The sequence below is a fragment of the Momordica charantia genome (genome assembly GCF_013281855.1).
Source record: "Momordica charantia cultivar OHB3-1 chromosome 4 unlocalized genomic scaffold, Mcharantia_2.0 BLBB01000004.1, whole genome shotgun sequence".
NCBI lineage: Eukaryota > Viridiplantae > Streptophyta > Magnoliopsida > Cucurbitales > Cucurbitaceae > Momordica > Momordica charantia.
The window spans coordinates 29,381,352-29,404,367 of record NW_028275162.1 but is presented as its reverse complement, the minus strand read 5'-3'; the positions used below and the strand labels follow the sequence as shown (position 1 = coordinate 29,404,367).

Here is a 23,016-nt window from a genome sequence, read left to right as displayed (position 1 = left end):
GCCAAAATTCAAAATCCGAGAGGATCGAAGCCACATTCATCTCTTGTCACGTTAAATTTGTCGGTGCTTCCCAAAAAGGAAAGATCCATTTCAATAATTCATGCTAATCAGGCGTACGACTCGATGAAGTTTATCTTCTGTGTTACTGTTCCAATTGAGATTATCGTATTAAATACGCGATGCGAAGTACTGCCTTGCGATCTTCATTATTGCTTCTGTTGGTGTCTTTCTTCGCCATTTCGATATCTGCTGCCATGGCTGAGGCTGATGAAACTTCTGCCACCGCTTCCACGGTCTCGTCCTCTGCGTCATCGCGGCCCGCAGTTCACATCGTCTACACCGAAACGCCAACGGATGAGGAACCCGAGCACTTCCACATCCGAACCCTAGCCTCTGTCCTCGGCAGGTTCGTCTCTCTCTCTCTCTCTCTCTCTCTCTCTCTCTCTCTCTCCCCCCATGCGAAGAGAAGATCAGGGAATCGAAATTGGAAAATAAGAGCGCCGCTGGTTTCCATTTGCAGTGAGGAGGCGGCGAAGGATGCGCTTATTTACAGCTACAAGTCGGCTGCTCGTGGATTCTCTGCAAAGCTCACTCCCGACCAGGTTTCTCGAATTTCCCGTAAGTTTAATATCACTTGTCTGTTTCTCGAAATCGATTTTGTTAATTGAATTGATTAAGTTTGATGGATCGAGGATGATATCTAGGGATTCATGTTCTCCACAACTCAAATGCATGAGTTGTGGACTGATCAGACGATGTCTTCAGCTTTGAATAGCTTGCATCTTCTGCATTAACCATTGTATCATGGCGTTTGGGGTTTTGGCTTCCTTAACCTAAACCCATGCCGAGCAGGAAATCTTTTTTTTCTTTTCAAATCTTCCTCTTGTCAATTCTACTGTTTTGTGTTTTTTGAAATCCTCTGAATTGACTAACTTCGTGAGATACGTGGTCTGAGCATCGACGATCAATGAGATTCCTATACTTCATGCTCTTGCTCTTTTGTGTGGCTTATGAACGACGAATCTTTTTTTTCTTTCGTTCATGCTTGTATGACTATTTTTTGTAGGCAGTTTTGGGCATTTCATTTGTGCCTAAATTATTATAACTAACAACTAATTTTCATGTACATGTGACACATTTATATCTACATGAATAATTAAATACAAAAACTAAAAGTCTTTTTTAAGCTTGGATTAGCCACGCTTTTAACCTATATTTTGCCTGTTTTCAATTAGCCACGCTTGAAGCTTGGATTGATTCTTTTACTTCTATCTCTTTACGCTCAAGATTCATCTTTTCTATTACCATTTTAATATTGCTTTGTTTTTTTCCTTAGATCCTCTTTCAAATTCTTCTTCTCAAAGTCTTTTTTAAGTGATAGCTATGAAATAGTTTAAGTTGAATTATACTTCAAAATTTAAACTTCATTAATTCTTTGCAATCATCGATGAAAGAGGATTTGACAATTAGTTTGTTCAAATAAAATGATCTTTTAAATCCTTTAACGCATTTAGCTAGCAAGTTATGGTGGTTACAAATGGCCAATATAATAAGGGTTACCCCCAACAAGTTATCATCGTCCGTTTAGTATTATTTTGTTAATAGACATAGAAATTTCTCCGTAATTTTGGTATTTATGTTCATAAACTTAGTAGTTGATTCAAATCCAGTTTCAAATGAACGAATACAAGATATTTATGAATTATCGGATCTGGTTTGTTAATTCAATGTATACTTCAATAATTGCCATGGAGATGGTGAAAAGTCCTATATCTGTCATTTTGTGTTCTGGCAATAATTGCCTCAATGTTGTTTTAGGTTGTTCACTCATTAGCTGACTGACCAAACAAATTTGTCTGCTTCGCTCGGCAGAACAACCAGGTGTTCTACAGGTTGTACCAGACAGCCAACTCGAGTTGCACCGTTAGAGAACCGTAGAGAGAAGTGGGGTGAAGATGGCATAATAACCAGTGAGTTTCACTTTTGTAATTTCAGTTACAGTTCTTCAATTGCAGCAGTTATATGTGTCGTCTGTCAAATCTGAATATTATCTCCAAAGTTGATACCAACACTCTGTAGAAAGACCCAAAAACTTCCACTTTATGAATTTCTATGCTATGCTGCTTCTGGGTAGAAGTCATGAAAAAATAATATTATGCTCATAGTCCAAAAGAATAAGCTTCAGTGAAGATTCAGTAATTAAACATTGACATAATTTAGACTTAGATCCTCCTATCCTTGATTCCAGTAGATGGTAGATCCTGATAACTCATGGTTAAATAATTAGAATTTAGTACGCTTCATTCGTATGTTCGCTTTCTCTTTAAAAGGGTGGGAAGTACGGACAGAGAACTGATGAAGAAGAGTACTGTCAAAGTTTTGAAATCATACAAATCCTTGACAGACTTGAGATCCCCAAGAGCAAGACCGGCCTGATGAAATAAGAGAGGATTAGAAACTCAAATTTTTGTGAAGTTGGGAACGTAAACGCAGATCAAATCTTCATGTGCCATAAAGGGAATCCCATGAAAGAAATAGAAAACCATTTTCATAATTATAGTGAATTGAAGTCATAGTCATTATGGCATTAAAACACAAGTGTACATATAGAAAGTACATGCTTGTGCAAAAGCTAGAATTAGAGTTAATAATGCATTGATCTAGGCAAAAGCAAAATTTTTGAACAATGTAAAAGCATAGTCTAGAGTCTAGAGTGATTTGAAAAACTTACCCTGACCATAATATAAGATGATGGAACAAGACCGATCAGCGTAGCCAAGAAGAAAACATGAAATGGTATATCGACAATAGGTGATGCCAAGTTAATAAAAATGTTGGGTAGTGTAGGCGTTATCCTCAGAAAAATCATGTAATTAAGCAGCTTCTCTCTCTGCTTTGCTATCTGGAACCACATGCACATTCAGAGGTAAGAGCAGTGAAAATCACTCGACATTAAGGACCAAGGATGGAATGGGATTACCTCTGACTGGAAGAGTTTCAATTTTTCAGGCCACATCCAACTAACTATAGGTCTGCCAATTAACTTGGAAAGAAAGAAACAAGAAGTAGCTCCGGCCGTAGCATTGAAAACGACTAGTATAATTCCTCTAACAACTCCAAAAAGAGCTCCAGCCAACAATGACAAGAAAACTGTTCCAGGGATCATAAAAGTTTGCATAAATATGTAGGTGGAGCAATAACCCAGGATGAACTGTGCAGGGTGACCCTTGGCGTAGCTTCCAAGATGATCTCTGGTTCACAAATTTAAAAGACAAATGCATCTTGGATGGATAGGCATAATCTGTCTAAATTTTGCTATGCCAATTGGCAATCAAACTATCAAATGGAAGTGGAACCCACCAAATATCAAAGTCAACACATATTGAGAAACAACAAGAACACATCACCATGAAATAAAATATATAGCAGCAGCAGCTTCTTTTTTTCTTCCTTTTTATTTATTATTTTTTTGGGTGTGGGGTTGGTGGTGAGAAATGGGTTGAATTAGTTGAAAAAGACTGATTATAGACTCTAATTCTGACTTAGCTTGCTAACAGGGGATTCATTTCAGACAGTCACCTAATATCGTGTTTTTCGGACTATAGTGTAAGCTATACAGTGTCCTATCTGAAAGTTATTATGTCTCCATCCAATTTTTACATTAGTCATTTCTGAAAGCTTCATCTCCTCTTCTTCATTAGTCGCCTAGCTCTCCAAAGACATCTCTTGAATTGCTGGCCATCAAAACCACCAAATATATTTAGACTTTTTCTTTTTTTAATACCATGGCTTATACGTACTCCGATTAGGACAAATTTCTGACTAAATTCTAATATCCTAGCCTAGGTGGTGATTGGAAGTTTTAATCCCAAAGTCCCTTTGATTTTTCGGGTCAACTTCGGGTGACTTGATAAGTTTAGTTGAACAAAACAACAGAGCAACTCTTAGCCTCAACAATGTCTTTTCCTTCTACAGATAGCTTCGAACTTGTACTCTAGTTCCTTCACTCTTTTCTATCTCACACTCTGCATCTCCTCTAATGCAATGGTACTCAGATATTAATGCAATTCACGAGAAATACCAGTATAAAATGAGTAACGTATCACGATTTGTTAACATGAAATGAATAAGGAAGCAATGTCAGCTATTCCAAAGGAAGTTTTTAAGTCGGGTGAGTTAAATAAATTTAAATTACTTAATATGTTTTCAAAATTTATGAAAATTATGGAAAGAAAAAAAAGAAAAAAAAAAAGGACCTACTTGAGCCTACGAAGATCGGCGAGGGAACGTGGCAGCTTAATCATATGGTAGTCGGGAGGCGGCATTGCGCGGTAAATGCAGAAGAGCAAGGCGGAGAAGACCAAAAAACCGCCGAGAGCCACCGCCACTCCCCAGCGCGTTAGAGGATATCTCTCGGATTTAGATTTCTTCGCCGCCGGAGAGTCCTCCGAGGCCCTCTCTTCGTCTCGTATGGCCAGATTCCTCGAAGCCGCCATGAGCTAGCGAGCGAGGGCACGATTTGCAGAATCTTCAGACGTTTCGTAGAGAGGTGGCTGCCGACCGGCTACCGGCTGAGCCGAGCCTCGATAGAAGGGCACTGTTACCGGAAGCTAGGGCCAGAAAACCATGGCTTAACCACATGATCGATGCGGATCTGCGTCTGCCTCTGCGACTCTTTTTTTTTTTCTTTTTCTTTTTTCAGAATTCTCGATCTCAATGAAACCTTTTGACCTCTGTATTTAGAAAATCTCTTTTTTCTTTTAATGGAAAAAATAAAAAGTAATTGAATAGCATTTCCTTGGTCGGGTTCAGGTAGCGTTACAGGCCAGGCGGTAATCGTGGTCCATCAGCCAATTGCCAATCGACACGTGGATTTTGGGTTAGTGGCCAAATTTCGCTTTCGGTATTTAATGTCACAAACAATTACTCGGGATTTCTTTTAGTTTAACTGATTGATAAAAATGTTGTACCTAAAAAAAACTGAGAGACAAAAATGTCGATTGGGTGTAAAGAATTAAATATTAGATTCAAATCTTTTATTAGCCATCTTTGGTTTTTTAAGTAACTAATTTAATGTTTTTAATTGTATATATTAAATGACATCAAATATATGAGATGCGCGGAATACAATTTTAAGTTGTTGTTATTATTATTATTATATATTTAGTTTATAAATTGTGGTTACACGAGATTGAATCTTCCATTTGAATTAAGGTAATGAACATCTTTTCCACCTAACTGTTTGAATTGACGGAAATTTTAAATATTAATTGAGTTTAAATCATGATTGGGCTTCGAATCTCAATATCTAATTCATTTTTTAGACCTTATATCTTAAAGACACGTAATTTTCATACAAAATTCGGTTTTCGTGTTGTGGAATTTACGAAACCCTTAAATTTATTTAATTTTAAAATTTAATGCATGTGATTTTTCTTTTTTAAAATTTTCTGTGACACATTAGGGGAGTGGAAGAAGAGACATGAATGGCAGAACATTTAAACTGAGTTTAGGTGCTGTAACTTAAAACATAAACTTACGTTGACAAATTGTTTGGGAGAGAAAATAAGAAAAGGAAACTTATTTTAGAAGAAAAAAAGACTGCAAAACTTAATCATGTTCCAGACCACAAAAATGAGATCCTTTTCTTATTAAATGAAACTTTATCTCTCCACTTCCCACGGGTTTTCTTTTCTCCACAATAATACGAATATCACTCACAAAGATAATAAAATATTAAAAATAATTTACATTTACATATATATATACATAAGAAACGAATTTCTTTGAAACTTGTAGCGGTGCGTGTGTGCGCGCAGAAAGCGAATCCCCAAATTCTTTCAGAAGAGAATGTGAAGAGTCAGAGAAAGAGACGATGTTTCAATCTTCTCGCCGGACTCATTCTTTTTCTTCTTCTTCCTCCCTCTCCTCCTCCTCCTCCTCCCGCGGCTCCTACTACTTTCCCGATGACTCTCCCCTCTCCTCCGCCACTCCGATCCGATCATTCTCCGGCGCCATTCCCTTCTCATGGGAGCATCTGCCCGGAATCCCCAAGAAATTACAGTCTCCGGCCAGGCTCCGGCAAGATTCCGCCTCCCCGCTGACCTCTCTCCTCCCCCTGCCTCCCAATTCCACCACTCCGCCCTCCTCCAAGCGTTTCGGATTTCAAGAATGGAGGAAATCGAACCGCCACAACTCGCAGCGGGATCCTTTCTTTGACGCCTTCGTCGAGTGCTCCAAGGACCGCGCCTCCGCCGCCGCCGAGCTTTGGAGCGGCGGCGGCGGCAGCAATGGCGGCAAGGCGATTTCGAGAAGCTTGAGCGACCGGTTCGGGTTCTTGAATCTGTACTCTTCCTGCAAACGGACCTGCGGCGTCTCGGAGTCGATCGTGTGCCTTCCGAGAACGCCGAGAAGTTCCTTCGATCTGCTGGTGAGGTCCCCGCCGCCGCCGGATGGATGCGACGAGATAAGTGGTTGATTTGATTAATTAGTTTAATTAATCCGCGTCTTATCTGACTAATATTCATGTGAGGTGTCTGAAGAAAACTGGAAGAAATATATATGAATATTATGAATATCGATCAATGCGTTTTCTCTTTGCTGTTGGTTTACTGCGCTGGAATTGTTTGTCAATTACGTCAAATTCAAGTTCAAAATTAGTCAAATCTCTCTCTCTCTCTCTCTCTCTCTCTCTATCTCTGTGTATTATTTGGCTCTATAATTGTTTTGGGCTGTATCGTTACATGTGACGCCTCCCGACATTGTGTTTGTAGTTTACGAAATTATCAACTTGCAATGCTTAATTTGGTCCGATCTCTCTCTCTCTCTCAAGTTGTAATCCCTTTGGACCAATTTCTCTCTCTCTCTGTATTTGTAAAACCCACGTTATTCATTATTTACCTCTCACCAATAAGCTAGCAGGAGAGACTTGGCTGACGGGTTGGACATATCATCTAAATTTTAAATCTATAACCAACGATTATTAGAATTAGTTTAGCTGTAATTGACATATTAATTATTATTAGATTTCAAATATGTATTTAATGGTTATTAGAAGAAAACATTCTAAGATTTAATTCAAAATTTTTTAATGGAGATCCGGGGATGACTTATTGAGAAGATATAGATTTAACAAGATAGTTTTTTTCACGGAGATGGGATGAGAGTTGAGGAGGGTTGTTGAGCTACCACTCCATCTCTAATAATAATAATTCAGTAGGGTATGAAATTTGTCTCTTATTTATTATTTGTTATAAAATAATTTAGCCAATAATATGTATTATTGGCTTGATTTATTTAAATTGTTTGTGAAACAATAATATATATCATATATAGGATGGTACCTAGATTTGTAGTTTGTACTTTGGGTTGATAGTTGATTTGTATATTTAGATTTTTTTAGCTTAATAAACATTGGAACTCTTGGACCTTTAAGAAGACTATAACTAAGCTATGCTCCTTCGTATTGACTATTTTGGTCGCGGATAGTATTGTTGAAAAGAATTTTCTTCCAACTAAACATTTAAAAAAATCCGATTTTTATGACCTAAATTGCATGATAAATGCATTTTTGCAGTATTTGATTATGAAGTACTATAAGCTATTAAATTTCTTTAATAAGATAACAATTAACTGCTAAGGAACAACAAAATATTAGCTAATATTAATAATTTGTTTAAGAAATGTATGAGTTAGGTGGAGTAGGAGAATATGAAATTTTAATGAAAACCCTAATTAATCAATTCGATTAATATCACCAATAATGAAGTCGACGTGTGTGGTTTATTTATTTATTTAAATAATACATCAATGGTTAGTAAACTTAAAATTAAGCTTTTTTGTACATACTATAAATAAAATCATATTATATACATAATTTAATCATCATTTTGGCAGATCAGTAAAAAAGAAGAATTATTTCCAAAAAGAATAAATATCTCTCAATAATTGGTTTTTTCTTTTAATTTTTTGTCGAGAAATTCGAGACAAAGGAGACATGATGTGTACATATTTTTTTCCTCGGATTAGTATTTTGTAGGGTTGTTTGTGTATAGTTTTTTTGGGGTGGAAATTTGAATGATGAAATCCACTAATTTATAATGAGCAATTATTTTTATTTATTATTTATAGTAAAAAAAGCTAAAATAATGGAAGTTGAAAGTTGAAACGCAGTGAGGAGTGAGGAGTGAGTGAGGACAGAAAGTGAAGGCCGTCATGATGAACAACAGATGATCATCATCACCCACCACTTCTGTGGTCCCCCGACTCTCCATTTCTCTTTTTTCTTTTTCTTTCAATAGAAAACAAATTTTCACTTATTATTATTGCTCATAATTAAATATTCTTTTTCTGAATTCATATTATAAGTTTTATTCTTGAATTTTTACTATTCGGTCTATTTATCTCTAATTGAACGAGTTAAAATATGAGTTAAAATATATATATTCGACCAAAAATAGGCTACAACTTTCAATTTTATGATTAATAAATTATTATATTAATTAAGAAAATTCGATGACTCGAACAAATCGATCACCAACTCAACCTATATGATTTAGGTTGAGTTCAAATAAATAAAAATTATATGGGTTAAGTTGGTTCAAGTGTTCACTTAAAATAAGTTTGGATTGAACCGAACAAATCCGAACTTATTAATAATTTTAAAAGTGTTTTTTTACTCACCATATAAATTATATATAGTTAAATTTGGTTAAATTTTATTTCTTTTTATAAATCTGTATGGATTAATTTTTCTATAATGACTTTTATAAACACAACATTTTAAAGTTTCTCGAGTCTTATTTTTCACCTATAAATAACTATCGACTTACGGGTATTGATTTAGTGTTAGATAATATATAAATAAATGTCAAGATATTATCGTTTACTTTTTTTTTTATACAATACTTTGAAATTATGACCCGAATAATCCAACCAAAATATTTTATGGTTGGTTAGGTTGGGTTTATTATCTCATAATGGTTGTTTGGATTGAATAAATTTACGACTCAAGCAATTGGACTGGGTCTAAAAAGTACCTCAACTCAATCCAACACAACTCATTGATACCCCGATTGTTAACTTCATTAGTTTAAAAAGTGTACTATCAAATACTTGAATTCGTGACACGAAAACATTAAATTAATAGATACACGTTTGAAATCAACTCAAGTAATATTTATTAATAAAATAGATTGATTATAAACTTTTTACATACCTATTAATAAACTTTTTATAGTGTATGAATTAAATAGACACAGTGACAAAAAATTTGTTATTGGTCTACTAGCTTAATTTTTTTTAATAATCAAATATGATTTAAATTCTTTAAAGTTTTAAAAGTGAGCAATGCTCTCAAGTTTAAGTATGGATATCTTCCTCCGCCCATTGTTTAACCAAAAATAAGTTAAATTTATCTAAAAAGAAAGTTAAATTAATTATTATTATTATTACTTCAAATGTTCTACTTTCCTATATGGGTTGTAAAAGGAAACAGATTTGTTTACACCCAAATTATTACAAAAAGAATTTGAAATGTTTGATTTTTCTAGAAGAGACTTTGAAAGTAGAAAGACAGAAAAGAACAAACGACGTGTTTTGAGGAAAGCTGTTATTTTTTAAAAGAAATATTTGGTCCAACAGAGTTGTCTTTAAATTATTATTTTGGATCAAATCAAATTCTTTAAATAGAAATTAAATGGTATATACGTACGAGAGAATAAATATGAGTTATTTCGCTTTTTATTTACTTTACGTTATGAATTAATGTATTACCATATAATACAGGTAGTACTTGGCAGATAGTGGGCGACAAAATCCCTTTGCTGATCTACGACAATTATGGTTTTTCTTTGTTTAGAAAAATAAAATAAATTTTCACATATTTATCATTATTTTTAAAACAATATAAAAATGAGCTAATAATTTTTTTAATATATATATATATATATATATAAAACATGTTACTTACCATTTTAAAAGAGTTTCAAAACTTAGAGAAAGTGTTTTTCCAATCACCCATCAAACAAGTTTGTTTTTAAAAGGAAAACTTAAAATTCGAAATAGGTTATACTCTTATTTAAATATTTAAAGTTGTTTTTTAGAAAGATAAATATATAAAAAAATAACAGATAAATATATAAAGTTATCGATAAATAAGTCGATGAATTAAATTATTTAAACATTAATATAACTGTTAAAACATCTATCATCAATTTGGTTAATTTGAACCACTAAAAAATATAATAATAAATTATTTAGGCTGTATTAAATGAGTGAATTTAATTGGTATTGAGACCTGTTGAAAGGAAGCACGTGCAAGACAGCTAAATATGTGAGAGAAAGAATGGACCGTCGTGGAATAACGTCCATTTGTTGTTCTTTTAAGCAATCGCCTTTGCAATGACGGAAATTTGGCCAATTCAAAAGAATTAGGACCATGTGGGCCCCCTTCAACTCTCCCTTGGGGTTTTAGGTTTTCTTGATCCGAAGTTAATTTAGGTCTCTTATTTTTAGTATACGTGGAGATTCGAAATAATTCTTGGTTGGAGATTACATTAACTAATTTTTTTTTTTAATAAAACTATTTGAATTAACTAGTTAAATTATACTCATGTTGGCAATTTAGATCTTATTTGATAATAATTTTATTTTGTGTTTAGAAACTTTACTTTTCACCTATATGTTCATTTGTTTTGTTATATAGGTTTTTGTAAATATTTTCAAAATATAAGTTAAATTTTGAAAACTAAAAGAAGAGGCGTTTACAAAACTTTATTTTGTTTTTGAAATTTGATGATAGATTCAAATATATTTTTAAGAGAGGTGAAAAACTTACCTAACATTGGAAAATAATTTTTAAAAATATAAAACTAAAAAAGAAAAAGATGGTAGAAGAGTTATGTCAAAGAGATAATAGAAGAATGTTTTCTTCGCTTGGTTCTTCCTTCAAATGGAGTATATTATTTTTTCATATACTAGGAAGGTGAATAAAAATTACACCTAATCAATTCGTCGTTGAATTGTCTTTATCTACACACGTTTAAAAGTTTCTTTTCTAAAAATTAATATGTTAGAGATAAAATGAGAGTTCTAAAATAATGAAGATAAAATATAAATTTTTTTAGGACATTGAGACAAGTCTATATATTTAGTATTTATTTATAAGAGATCGATTACAAATATTCATCGTCAGATCTTTTGATTATATAAATATTACTACGGTAGTAAATAATTTTTGTCCTATGAATACAACTGTATGGAAGAAAAAAATTAATAAAATATATTTATCTCATACATTAATTAAAAATATTTAAAATCCCAACTTAAGATCAAAATATTGAGGTTAGAATCCTCAACATATATATTAGGGGAGAGAATTTTCTCCTTTTGACACTCGTACTCATTAGAAAAAGGAAATGATGACAACCTAAGACTTTTTTTTTTCTCTGTTAATTGAATATCCAAAATTATCAAATCTCTCTTTTGTCGAAGATAGACTTGAGTTATAACTAAAAACTAAAATATCCAAAATGATTGGATCTTACATGGGCCGGGCCCAAATGGATGAAATAAGAAGTCCAGCCCATTTCTCTTGATTGGTCAGTTCAGAATTGGATTAACATAGAACGAGCTCAAGTTTAGCCAATGTTCTTTTTTCTTTGAATAGTGGAGTTTGAACCGACTATCTTATCCGATTGAGTTGGCCAAGTCTAGTCGATGATAAATCCTCGTTATTGATTATAAAGTCTCAGGAAAAAAAAAACTTGAAACCATAATTTATAATACATATATTTTAGAATAAATACTTAATACGTGAGTGTCCGAACTAATTTACGCATATCTCGAATAATCTCACAGAACAACGTCTGACTTTACAATATTTGGTACCGAAAAATGAACCACCCACGATGGTTTATATATAATTATGTTTCTTGACCAACAATAATAGGAACTTAACTAACAGCTCGTTCATTTTCAATTGGAGTTTCAATCCTTTATTTTCATTTATGTTACTTCAAGTAATTGTAGACCAAACGTACTTTCTAACCAAAAAAATATTATCTTTGTAATTTTTTTTCTTGACAGCAAAGAGAAAAAAAATATTGTCCTTGTTACTTACTCTAAAAAAGAAAATAATATTATCTCTATATCTCGTATCGTAGCAGCGTAATTGTTTTATATTTATGGGAAGTACTTAATTTTTTGGTTTGTCAGATTTTTTCGACGAACTATTATTTGCTCTGCTGCATTTTCCTCTCGTTTCTCTTATCATTATCATTATCATTTTCTGTTTATTTATTTATTTTATTTCTATTATTGTTTTCGTTTCATCATCGGAGAAGGCAATTTCAGTCCCAGACGCAGATTCACGGTGTTTCCTTCTGAGAGATGGAAGCTGATGTTTCCATTGATATTTCTAAAGACTCATAATTTTGCTCTCCGCTTCAATCTCTATCATCTCCTTCTTCCCTCTTACTGATTAGGGTTTTTCGGTCCATGGCTTGGAGTGCGATGAATCCAGGTCTCGCGTTGTTGTTTTCACTTCTTTTCGTTGGCTGTTGTCGCTCGGCAGCTAATGTGGTATTGATTGGGACCAACGTCACTCTTTCCTTCGACTCCATTGAAGCCAATTTCGGTTAGTTTTGTTTATGCTCTCTTTTTTTCCCCTTTGCCTGCTCGCTTCATTTCAAAATTTTGCCAAGTTGATTCTGTTGTATACTGGTGAATGGCTTCTGAGTCGGGCACTGGATTAAATGTCTGTGCTCTCCTCATCACTTGTGCCAACAGGGGATACGGTTGACTATATGGATTCTGCTGTTAATAAGCAATGATTTTCTGATTTAAGATTCTGTCGAATAGTAAAAGATGATTTAGGATGCCGTCATGTTTTGAGAAGATGAATCGGACATGGTTATCTAAAAAGGAAAAAAGAGAAGGAGACGAGTGAAATATATGCATTTCAGACTGCTATGTGGTTTCAGTTTTCTTTCCTACGTCTTTTTCTCTCTCTATTTTTAAATCTCCGCATTTGGTTCTTTTATTTATTTCTGGTATTTCTGATTTCAGCTCCTTCAATAAAAAGTTCAGGGGAACCTGGGGTGCTTTATGTGGCAAAACCTCTCGATGCATGCTCGGCATTGACAAATAAAGTTGAGCTGTCTGTAAACTCTAGTTCACCATTTGCGCTTATGATTAGAGGGGGATGTAGCTTCGAGGATAAAGTAAGGAGAGCTCAAGTGGCTGGATTTAAAGCTGCGATTATCTATGACAATGAAGATGGTGGTGCCCTAATTGCGAGTAATGATTTTTTACTCTATTAAATGCATACCCATTCCCCATTTATGGACGTAGATGTACTTTCTATACGATTTATAGGGTTTAACTGTGTCTCTGTTGCCATGCATGCTGCAGTGATTCAATTTACTTATATTGAAGATATTAGTGCTTTAGCGATTTACTTATCTACTCTCAAACATTGAATTAGATTTACTAGTTACAAATATTTTATTTAAAAAGTATACTTCAAATACTTACAGAATTATATTTTTATTTTTATTTTTTTGATGGAGAAATTGACAGAGCGGCTGTTGACCACCCAAGATCTTTACTTAAAACGAAGTCTTTCTTTTAAAGGATCTTGTCCAGAAATCCCCAAAAAATATGATAAAATGGCTTTTCAAAGTTAATTTTCTATATATTTACCTTAGTCTTAGTGTATGGAATTGTGTTGGTCTTGGTATACCTTAGTTTTATATTTTAAATAAATGATAAACTAGAAAAGATCAAATTCCTTGCTCATCAATTAGAATACTCATCCAATTCTTTAATTACGATCCATTTACCACGGATTTAGCAAATAAAGTTTGCATGTATGCTATCTTGGGAATCACTGGAATTCTGGATATAGTTAACATTGTTGTTGATGGCTACGATTGGAGCAATTGTTTGGCATCTTGGCATTAATTGTTTCAGGAGAATAATGATGTTATTGCTTTATCAATCTAACTAAACCATGTGCCCACACTTGGTTTCCAATTAAAAGTTTCACTTTTACCTTTCCCTGATTTTTCTACTCTGTTAATGGGTGTGGAGTTATTTGGTCATGATTTATCGCATGCATACATAAGAGTAAATGATTTGAAAGTGAGCTGATTTATGCACTATTCTACAAAGAGATTTCTTTTTAGCTTGAAGATTCCTGGTCATGACTTTGAAGAGTTTGCAGTGGCAGGGAGCTCGGCTGGTATTAGAATACATGCTGTATTTGTTACTAAAGAATCTGGTGAGACATTGAAGAAGTATGCAGGCATGGCTAACACTGAGATATGGATTGTTCCAAGCTTTGAAAACTCTGCATGGTCCATCATGGCTATCTCTTTTATTTCTCTTCTTGCCATGTCTGCAGTGCTTGCTACTTGTTTCTTCGTTCGTAGGCATCGAATAAGACGAGAACGTCCACGATCTTCTCATCTTCAAGAGTTCCGGGGCATGAGTAGACGTGTAGTAAAAGCAATGCCAAGCCTGATATTTACTACTGCTTTAGAGGATAACTGTACATCAATAACATGTGCCATATGCCTCGAGGACTATACTGCTGGTGAGAAGCTCAGAATTCTACCATGTCGTCACAGTAAGTTCACTCCGTTGTACTAAAGTTTATATTTTTTTGTTGTGTATATATCTTGCCCAATATTTGTGAATTCAGGTTTATAATGAATGAGCTTTAATCTTTATAAAGCAAGAATACTAGCATGTTTGTAGGAACTAATGTAAATCATAAAGGTAGTGGTTAATCAATGTCTTACTAAATCATTGCGCCAAGACCTAGTTTAAATTGTTCAAAAAATGTTGAGATGCTCCTATTTGGTAAAAAAAGTATAAGCTCTTTTACGAACATAAAGTTTAGGCTCCTTTATATTATTCATGTAACAACCACTTTCACGACCTGAAGCCATTTGATTTCTTTAGATAATTTAGTTGCTGGAGGTCTTGGCTGCAGCTTTCTTGTCAGCCAGCAACTAGAGTTTGGCTCATTAGTTTGTTTCATGTGGTTTAAATTAACGTCTGAAGAGAGAAAAGATATTTCTTAATTTGAGTGGTTGGGGTATAAATGTACTTTTTTTAGTTGAAAGTCGTACCAGCAGGATATTAGGTTGATTTTACAGATAGAACTGGGAATATAACAGATTTCATAGAAGTGGAGAGTGCTAAAGTTACGCTGCCTTGATTAAATAAAGGGCAGTAGGAGCCTGATTAACCAAGCTCGCGCACATGTTTTTAGTGTAAAGTTGGACAAAAAGAACTTCTCTATAATCTTGCAAAAAAGCTCCCCTCTCCCCATGTTGTGTTAATTACAAAAGGAAAATGACGACAAAAAAAGTCAACCTAAGCATAGTTCAATTGGTTAAGTCATAATGTATCTGTCGTAATGGTTGAATTCCCTCCCATATTGCTAAACAAAGAAAAGAAGTTAGATAAAGAACCTTGAAAGGAAAGAAGGAACTTAGCAAAGTCAAAAACTACATCCCATTGTTGGTCCTCTCCATTAAAATGTGAGAATTTCTTCCTAACTATTTTCTCTTCCATAAGGCCTTAACCGCATATATCCACAGAGTTCTTGCTTTCCTAAATCTGTGTGTCCCTACATAGTTCCTGAAAAGTATTGTCTTTTGCATCTTTGTCAAAGGCACAGGATATATGAAATTGCAACATCAAGGATGTCCGACATGTCTTGTTAAGGGTACAGTGAAGAAGTAGATGCCAGCTTGTCTTCGGGCATCTTTTCTGTATTCTTTTCAGCCATCGCTAGACTACCATGGTCCCTTTCCTTTCCAAATTATGCCTGAGAGTTTCTTGTTTAGAGTTGATGGTCCCTTTCCTTTCCAAATCATGCCTGAGAGTTTCTTGTTTAGAGTTGATTTTGTGTTCGTTATACTGAAGGAAAAAAATAAAAAGATCTCGCTGAAAATGTTGCAGAGGGATGCAATATCTAGTATTTTCTATCTTTTCTATCTCAAGTTCCAGATAGTTGTAGAAACTCACTCAATGCTACCCTCCACATTTCCATCCGCCATTGCTGTCCTTCACATTTCCTCGACAGAGGCGCTTCCTTATTTTGTGACACTACAAAAGGTCTAGGGTAACATCGTTAGGGCTGAGACAATTAGCCAGTTATCTCTTGAAACGTAGGTTATGTGCCCATTTCCAGATTTAATATATGTAGGGGCTTCAAAGGAGGTTTAAGCTTCATGATATGTTTCTATTCTCTGACCATCTATTTGCTTACGGTTTTCCCCTGGACATGAACAGTGAACCAACCATGTTTCCTTATAAGTTATACCACAAATACTTCTTACCACCGGACTCTATAGCTCCTATGATTCAAGGGGATATCTCTAAGGCCATTTTGCCAACAATGCCCCATTTCTCTTCATCAAATTTCCAACCCTAATCCCCTGCTTTATACCGGTAACTCACGAACAGAATTCTAATAGTTTCCTTCCACAGTTTCCTTCCACCCCGTGCTTACAGGATCAAGATTACATAGGGGGTCGTTATGTACTTCTTTTGCCCCCTCTTTCCTTTTGTTATGCAGTACTTTGCTTACATGGATAGCTGTACCCACATTTGTTTCATACATATGCTCTTGCTAACTGCTTGTAATTTGATACTGAACGTAGATTAATTGTGGAACTGATTTTCAGAATTTCATGCCATCTGTGTGGACTCTTGGCTTACTGCTTGGAGAACCTTCTGCCCAGTCTGCAAGCGAGATGCAAGAACTAGCACCAGTAATCCACCACCTGCAGAATCAACACCATTGCTTTCGAGCGCTCCCAACTCTGTTGCCTCCTCCTCGATATTATCTTCTGTGAGATCATCCTTGCCACCAAGCTCTGCCATACAAATATCCCCAGCATCAAGATCGCCTTCGGTATCTCGGAACCACTCTCTTTCAAGCACCCCTTACCTTCAGCAGTCTCTTAGATCCTCCTACCGCCAATCCCCATCCTTGAGCGTGAGCAGAAGCTCAGTTGAGCTCCAAAATGCATCTTCCCAAAGATCTTATGCTTCTCATTTGGTTTCGCCGTATTCCTCGTGTTACCCATCCATATCACCTTTACATTCAAGATACATGATTCCGCTTATTCCGAGTCCAAGCAATGCCTCGCCAAGTTTCATGGGTTCTTCCAGTCATCAACAGAATCCCTTGCATTGTAGCGAGTCAGCTACAAGTTTTTCTCCGTTTGCTTCAGCTCGGTCTCTTCCCGAATGCTGATACAGGAATGACGCAGATCTGTGCCAGATATCGCCCGACCCTCTTTTTGCAGAGGGAAGGTCCGGGGTGGGGTGAGGTGAGGTATGGTTGAATTATGGCATCATCTGGTTTGTAAATCAATTCCTCAGTCGTTGATGTGTCTGAAATACCCTGGTTGCCGGCATCATTGTATATTATTTCATACGATTTGCTCCATTTCTTTTGGCTTTGAAGAAGTTCATTTGTAGAGGTTGTGAAATTTTAAAGTGGAGAGTATATATATCTGGGGTTGGTTTTGAGACTCTTCAATGGATTATGTGATAGGATACACTACAGACTTAGATTAACAGCTAACCAGGATGATTTTGTGATACACCTCTCTCTCTCTCTCTCAAGATAGACTCTGTTAGAAACATCACTTAAATTTATATTTAAAACATATATTCTAAATTATATTAGAAATTTAGTCCTACGGTGTCTATTTGAATATTGCTCATTTATCTCCATACTTCAAAAACCACGTCTCTATATTTTGAATTAGTAATATTATTAATAGGATATTAGAAAGGTCTACTAGAAATTCAAAATTGAAAGACTAAATACTATGTAATTATAACATTTCAAAATCCTGTGAGGAAGTTTCAAGAATTAAAGTTATTATTAAATCTTTATTTTTATTTTTCAAGAATCCCTAGTTATCTATATTAAACTTGGAAACACTGTTAGCTAAATTCTTACAAAATATCAACTGAGTTTGATGAGATGCCTCAAACTAAAAGGCCTGAATAGTCAGCAGAATGAAAAGGGAGAAACAGAATGCAAGTCATCAATTCAATTGAACCAAAAACACGTAAATAAGAACAAGTAGAACAAGAGCATGCATCAAATATAAGTTATCTTCCACAAAGGGTAAACAATGCTTATGAACTGATCGCCAAAATCACACATTTCCTCAGTTTTCTTTTCATAATCATCGTGCCGAGATAAATTTATATCTGATCCATGCCGATATCTGCTTTCCCTAAGCCATTCAGAGATCCAACTAAGAATAAATTCACCAAAATCCACGTTCAATCTTGCTTGTCACCAGCCCTATATTCCCTTCTTTCAACCTGGGAGGAGGTAGAGGTGCTACTGCTAGTTTGGTCGAACTGGTCTCGACTCGGAGTATCGACTCTACGATATTCGTTATCATCTTTGGTGAGGGTTTGGAAAAGCATTATTCCTCCAACAATAATCACAAGGATGTATACAGTCCTGATGCCTATCAGTGAATTTATGAAGCCAATAAATGAAGGACCCGCAATTTTTCTTTCTTCAGTTCTCCCCTCTCTGTATCCTTCGATAAATTTTGAGATTTGTGTTGCATGGTCGTTCCCAAGAATGCTTTCTGAACCAATAACCTATCAAACACAAAAAACACAAGTTAAACTACCTCATTATGCTACTTGTACACATGTATATATCTCTTTTTTCATGTTTATGTTTTCCTTTGAATGAAATGTAGTGTCTAAAAATGTCAGCTATCTCAAAAATTAATCTTCCAGAGATAGACCTTTCTTCTCCCATGAATGATACCGAGTTGAGCGGATGGCATAGAAATGGAATTTTGTTTTCTTCACAAGAACATTTTAGTATTTGACATCTACAGCGTATAATCAAAGACTAAGATAGGCTGAATTGTATTGATTTCCTTAGGGTCAACTATACAGCCTTTGCTGTCTAATAAAGTTATAGCATACTACTAATCCCATTAGAGCATGCATGCTACGGTCCAGATATTACAGAAAAACTCATCTTGCTGCACAAGCACAATCAAATGGAACCATTTGAACGAATAATTCTTTCAAAATTATTTAGCCCATTAAAGAGAACTTGTTTCTTCAGGCTTCATACATGCAAGAGTTATTATATGTCAGTATCATATATGCATGTCTAATTTTACTCATGATTTGACATGCATGTTTGTGGCTATTCCTATCTAAACACAATGACATGCTAGCAGATTTAATATTCAGGATGACTTTTAAGACAAATATTCAAGAAATTTTGGTTTGTCACAATTTTAATTACCCTACGGCAGTAAAAATATTGAGAGCATACCCATCCCAACCAACATGATGCTAAGTGCTGTGCAAAATGTGACATCATAGCAGCCAAAAAACCAAACGATAGAATGAACATGATATACAGTATCATTTGCCTTCAATGAGGACTTACCGTTAAGTAGTCATCCTTCCCATCCCAGATGACCATTTTTGGCAGTGTGGTCTTCTTATCCCCAAATGAATCTGTAAATTCTCCCCACTGTTTGGCCCCAACATAAGCAAACACCAAGTCCCGATTAGCAGATGCAGCAGCCTTTAATAAATTGATCAAATTCTTTGTCTGGTCATCATCCTCATCCTCCACGATTGTGAGTGCTATTTTCCTATCATCATCTTTTAGCAGCTTAAGAGTGTCGTAGTTTATGGGCAGAACACGAGGAAACAAGCTTTGTTTTATGAATTCCTCCAAAAATTGCTCTGAACAATGAAAATAGGAAAGCTTAAACCATTTTATCTCGAACATATAACATATCAATGACAGAGAGTCAGACGGATGAACATTCAAGCACCTGAAGGACCATGTATACACAACTATATGTAGAAGAAATTTTATTGGGATGTTCATGACAATCGAAAAGAAATCAAGCAGGCACATCTTGGTGTACACATACAATAGGTAAGAATTCAAGCAATTGGGAACTTAGCCTATTTAACAATTTATATAAATATCAATAACCTCTGGTCTCATAAGCTTCCAAGCCACATATGTTCCTCATGGAAAGTTCTTCCAAGTTCCAACCTTCTCCCTAAATAAGTGAGACTAGCCAGTGCAAAAAATAAAGTGCAGTTTAACATCCCTATGAACAGTGCATGAAACACTCAAAAGAATCGTAAACTTCTAATAGCAGGTTCGGGAAATTAAGAAATAGTTACATAATACAATAAACGATTTATGTATAGCATACTGCATGACAAGGTTTTAACTCTCAGAAACCATTCTGATTACACACATGGACGTGAACCCAGATGAGGTAACTTGATAGATTAGGGCAGTTGATATACAAACCAACCTTCAAAGGGGCCATAGAAAGTGCTCCGCTCATTGTTGTAATTTGGATGGACAGAAACCAAAGCAGGAACCTTATCAAAATCATAAGACACCATGACATCCTCTGAGAAACCCTTTGCCACTGAAAACCAAGCCTTTTTCTTGTACTTAATAGCAAATTTAGAAATAATAGATTCATCTAAACCAAAACCCAAATAGATAGGGAAATAAGCCCCAGCAGCTTCAACAAAATCATTAATCGATGAGTCAGAGTCCAGAATTGAGACATCCGGAGCAACAAATTTCTTCAGATAACGGACAAGCAAGTCTGCTTTTCTTGGTCCATAATAGTCTACTGGAATGCCATGCATGAAGATCTTGATTGTAGGATAGGCACTACAACGGTACAAATTTGTTCACGTAGTTAGAAGAGAATTATGGTTCGCCGTTCAGATAATCTAAGAATTCGTATTTGAATAGCAAACTCGTTAAGAAAAGAGAAATGGTCTCTCGGAGATTTGTACTAAACTCTGTATTGAAGCCAAAAGGCACAACTAAAAACAAAAACTAAATAAACCCACATAGTTTATAACATTGAACATGCAAAAAGGGCGAGTAACATACTCAACGTCAAATTTTTTAGCAAGACGAGTAAACTTGTCAGCATTTACTTTTGCTAGAACTACAGGCGTCTTCAGTTTGGCAAGCTGTGGTGCAGCAGCATCCAGCTACAAAATTGAAAAAAAAAAAAAAAAATTTAGTGCCATAACGTCGGCCCAACGGCAATTTGCAAGTGACTCAAACAGAATGCAGCACATGAAAACACATGGAAAATCAAATAAAGTAGAACGACTGCAAAAAAAAAAAAAAAAAAAAAACAGCTGCAGTCCAAAAAATGCTAGAACAGAGCAGCCACCAAGAACACCTGTAAAGAACTTTACACGTAAACATCCCCAGTGGTTGACAATCAAAGAAAATAGAGACATTTTGAGGCTTATTAGTTATAGTAACCCAATGCATAAATAAATTTATAAGAAAAAATTCTACTCCTTTCAAAGAACCGTCTCCGTCCATATGAAGTGAGAGCTACCTTAACAAGAAACTCCTCCAAATATTATTCTTATAATAAAAAAGAAAAAACTCCACAAAAGGAATTTGAAAGTGAGACTCACACCACATGACTGAAGAAACTTGTACCAGAAACTGTGGGAAAGAGAGATTGAACTAAAGACAGTTCTTATACTCTAAAACTCCTTACGGAGAATGCACACAGAGGTTGTAGGTACATAGATGAATTCCTTCTCTACATTGTATCATTAGAGTTAATCCTCCACCTGGACAACCGTCTTAGGACCTCCCACTTTCAAATGTTCTTCAAAGATAAAAAGAAAATGAACTGGGCAAGAAGATAAGACACCAGATGCCACCAAAACCTATTATCAACTAAATAAGAACGAACTACGAAGAGAAGCCCCCTAAAGAATGTTATGGATATAATCCAGATCATAAACTTCTTTTCAACAGAGATTTCTCCGGAAGTTAAAATCTGCCGCTCAAAATTATAAATTATTACAGAATATCAGATGGAGTTGATAGAGGAAACTTAAATAACCCTTTCAAGGTAAAAAAAAAACACCTTAATGGATTGTACAGTAGATGGATCTATCATGTAGTACACTAATGGTCATATAATAATACGAAAAAAATAAATAGCTGACGGATTCATCATTTGCCGACTTTCAATTAGACTTGAACAGACTTCAGAAGCAGCAAACGGCAGGTGAGAATCGCTTACTAATATTTTCTGAGCCCTTTAATTAACTGAATTCAATTCTTCCAAATGCATGTCAATTGACCAGATAGATGCCGACTCAAAATTCTCGTTTCTACAAAGGCGGTTCAATCGGAAAACAAATACACTGTATCCTCCATTCGATACATAAATAAGTATTTAAAGTCCATTTCGATTCTGTTTAGTTGGTTCTACACATCCATACTAAGGTTTTAAAAAGAAAAAAAAAATTCCATTGCTTCACCCGCTTACGTATCTGAAGATGCTGCAGCCATCCAGAAGTAGATCGTATAATATCGGCAAGAGTTGCAATTAAGAGTGCGAATAGGATGGATAATTTACAAGAATGGAAAAGCGAATACGAGGAGAAGAAGGTACCTCCGGAGAAAGACGCTTGCAGTGGCCGCACCATGGGGCGTAAAAGTCGACCAATATGAAGTCAAATGATGAAATTGCGAGATCGAAATTGGATTCGTCGAGCTCCAACACGTTTCCATCCGCCGTGAGCGGCTGCTCTACGCTCGAGAAAGAAGAGGATGGCAGTCCTAAGATTGAAACAAGGACAATAACCATCACTTGCCATGATCTGTGCATCTTCACAGTGTTCTTCTTGACGATCGCGATCTCTATCGCTCTGCAACTTCCGATTTGGTTTCTTCTTAGTTCTTCTATCTGCAGTTCTTTCTCTGTAGTACCAAATCGCAAGTTTGATTCATTTTCAAGCAGCAGATTTTGTTTCGCAATTTACTTGAAAGTCAGAATTGGCTCCCATGTCAATTTTGTATTTTGTATTTTTAATTTTTTTAAAATTAAGTTTCTATACTCCTCATTTCTTCATTTAATTTTTCACCTTTTAAAAAAAAATTAT

The 23,016-nt window shown here is 35.2% G+C and overlaps 5 protein-coding genes across 7 annotated transcripts; 3 read left to right on the top strand and 2 right to left on the bottom strand.

Annotated features, from left to right (window-relative positions):
• Positions 1 to 39: 39 nt before the first annotated feature.
• LOC111020217 (subtilisin-like protease SBT3.3) lies at positions 40 to 5,136 on the top strand. Of its 3 annotated transcripts, XM_022296815.2 has the most exons (4): positions 40 to 406; positions 521 to 618; positions 1,873 to 1,970; positions 4,813 to 5,136. In XM_022296815.2, the coding sequence occupies exons 1-3, from the start codon at positions 180 to 182 to the stop codon at positions 1,926 to 1,928; spliced, it is 381 nt and encodes a 126-aa protein (XP_022152507.1). In that variant the 5' UTR covers positions 40 to 179; the 3' UTR covers positions 1,929 to 1,970; positions 4,813 to 5,136. The 3 variants fall into 3 exon arrangements, with proteins under 3 accessions (XP_022152507.1, XP_022152506.1, XP_022152508.1); XM_022296814.2 differs by lacking the exon at positions 4,813 to 5,136 and having other exon boundaries at positions 1,873 to 2,136; XM_022296816.2 differs by lacking the exon at positions 4,813 to 5,136 and having other exon boundaries at positions 1,819 to 2,136.
• LOC111020216 (putative membrane protein At4g09580) lies at positions 2,260 to 4,806 on the bottom strand. Its single transcript, XM_022296813.2, has 4 exons — positions 4,261 to 4,806; positions 2,981 to 3,251; positions 2,732 to 2,902; positions 2,260 to 2,432 (listed from the first exon to the last, which is right to left on the bottom strand). Exons 1-4 carry the CDS (start codon positions 4,494 to 4,496, stop codon positions 2,301 to 2,303), a joined length of 810 nt encoding a protein of 269 aa, XP_022152505.1. The 5' UTR covers positions 4,497 to 4,806; the 3' UTR covers positions 2,260 to 2,300.
• Positions 5,137 to 5,458: 322 nt separating the features above from the next.
• On the top strand, positions 5,459 to 6,665 carry LOC111020211 (uncharacterized). Its single transcript, XM_022296808.2, has one exon. The coding sequence runs from the start codon at positions 5,876 to 5,878 to the stop codon at positions 6,476 to 6,478; it is 603 nt and encodes a 200-aa protein (XP_022152500.1). The 5' UTR covers positions 5,459 to 5,875; the 3' UTR covers positions 6,479 to 6,665.
• A 5,540-nt stretch (positions 6,666 to 12,205) lies between these two features.
• On the top strand, positions 12,206 to 17,569 carry LOC111020208 (receptor homology region, transmembrane domain- and RING domain-containing protein 2). Its single transcript, XM_022296798.2, has 4 exons — positions 12,206 to 12,637; positions 13,069 to 13,299; positions 14,228 to 14,632; positions 16,707 to 17,569. The coding sequence occupies exons 1-4, from the start codon at positions 12,499 to 12,501 to the stop codon at positions 17,279 to 17,281; spliced, it is 1,350 nt and encodes a 449-aa protein (XP_022152490.1). The 5' UTR covers positions 12,206 to 12,498; the 3' UTR covers positions 17,282 to 17,569.
• A 499-nt stretch (positions 17,570 to 18,068) lies between these two features.
• PDIL5-2 (PDI-like 5-2) lies at positions 18,069 to 22,899 on the bottom strand. The gene is made up of 5 exons (XM_088123419.1): positions 22,527 to 22,899; positions 20,981 to 21,084; positions 20,379 to 20,752; positions 19,481 to 19,785; positions 18,069 to 18,663 (listed from the first exon to the last, which is right to left on the bottom strand). Exons 1-5 carry the CDS (start codon positions 22,740 to 22,742, stop codon positions 18,331 to 18,333), a joined length of 1,332 nt encoding a protein of 443 aa, XP_087979545.1. The 5' UTR covers positions 22,743 to 22,899; the 3' UTR covers positions 18,069 to 18,330.
• Positions 22,900 to 23,016: the final 117 nt, after the last annotated feature.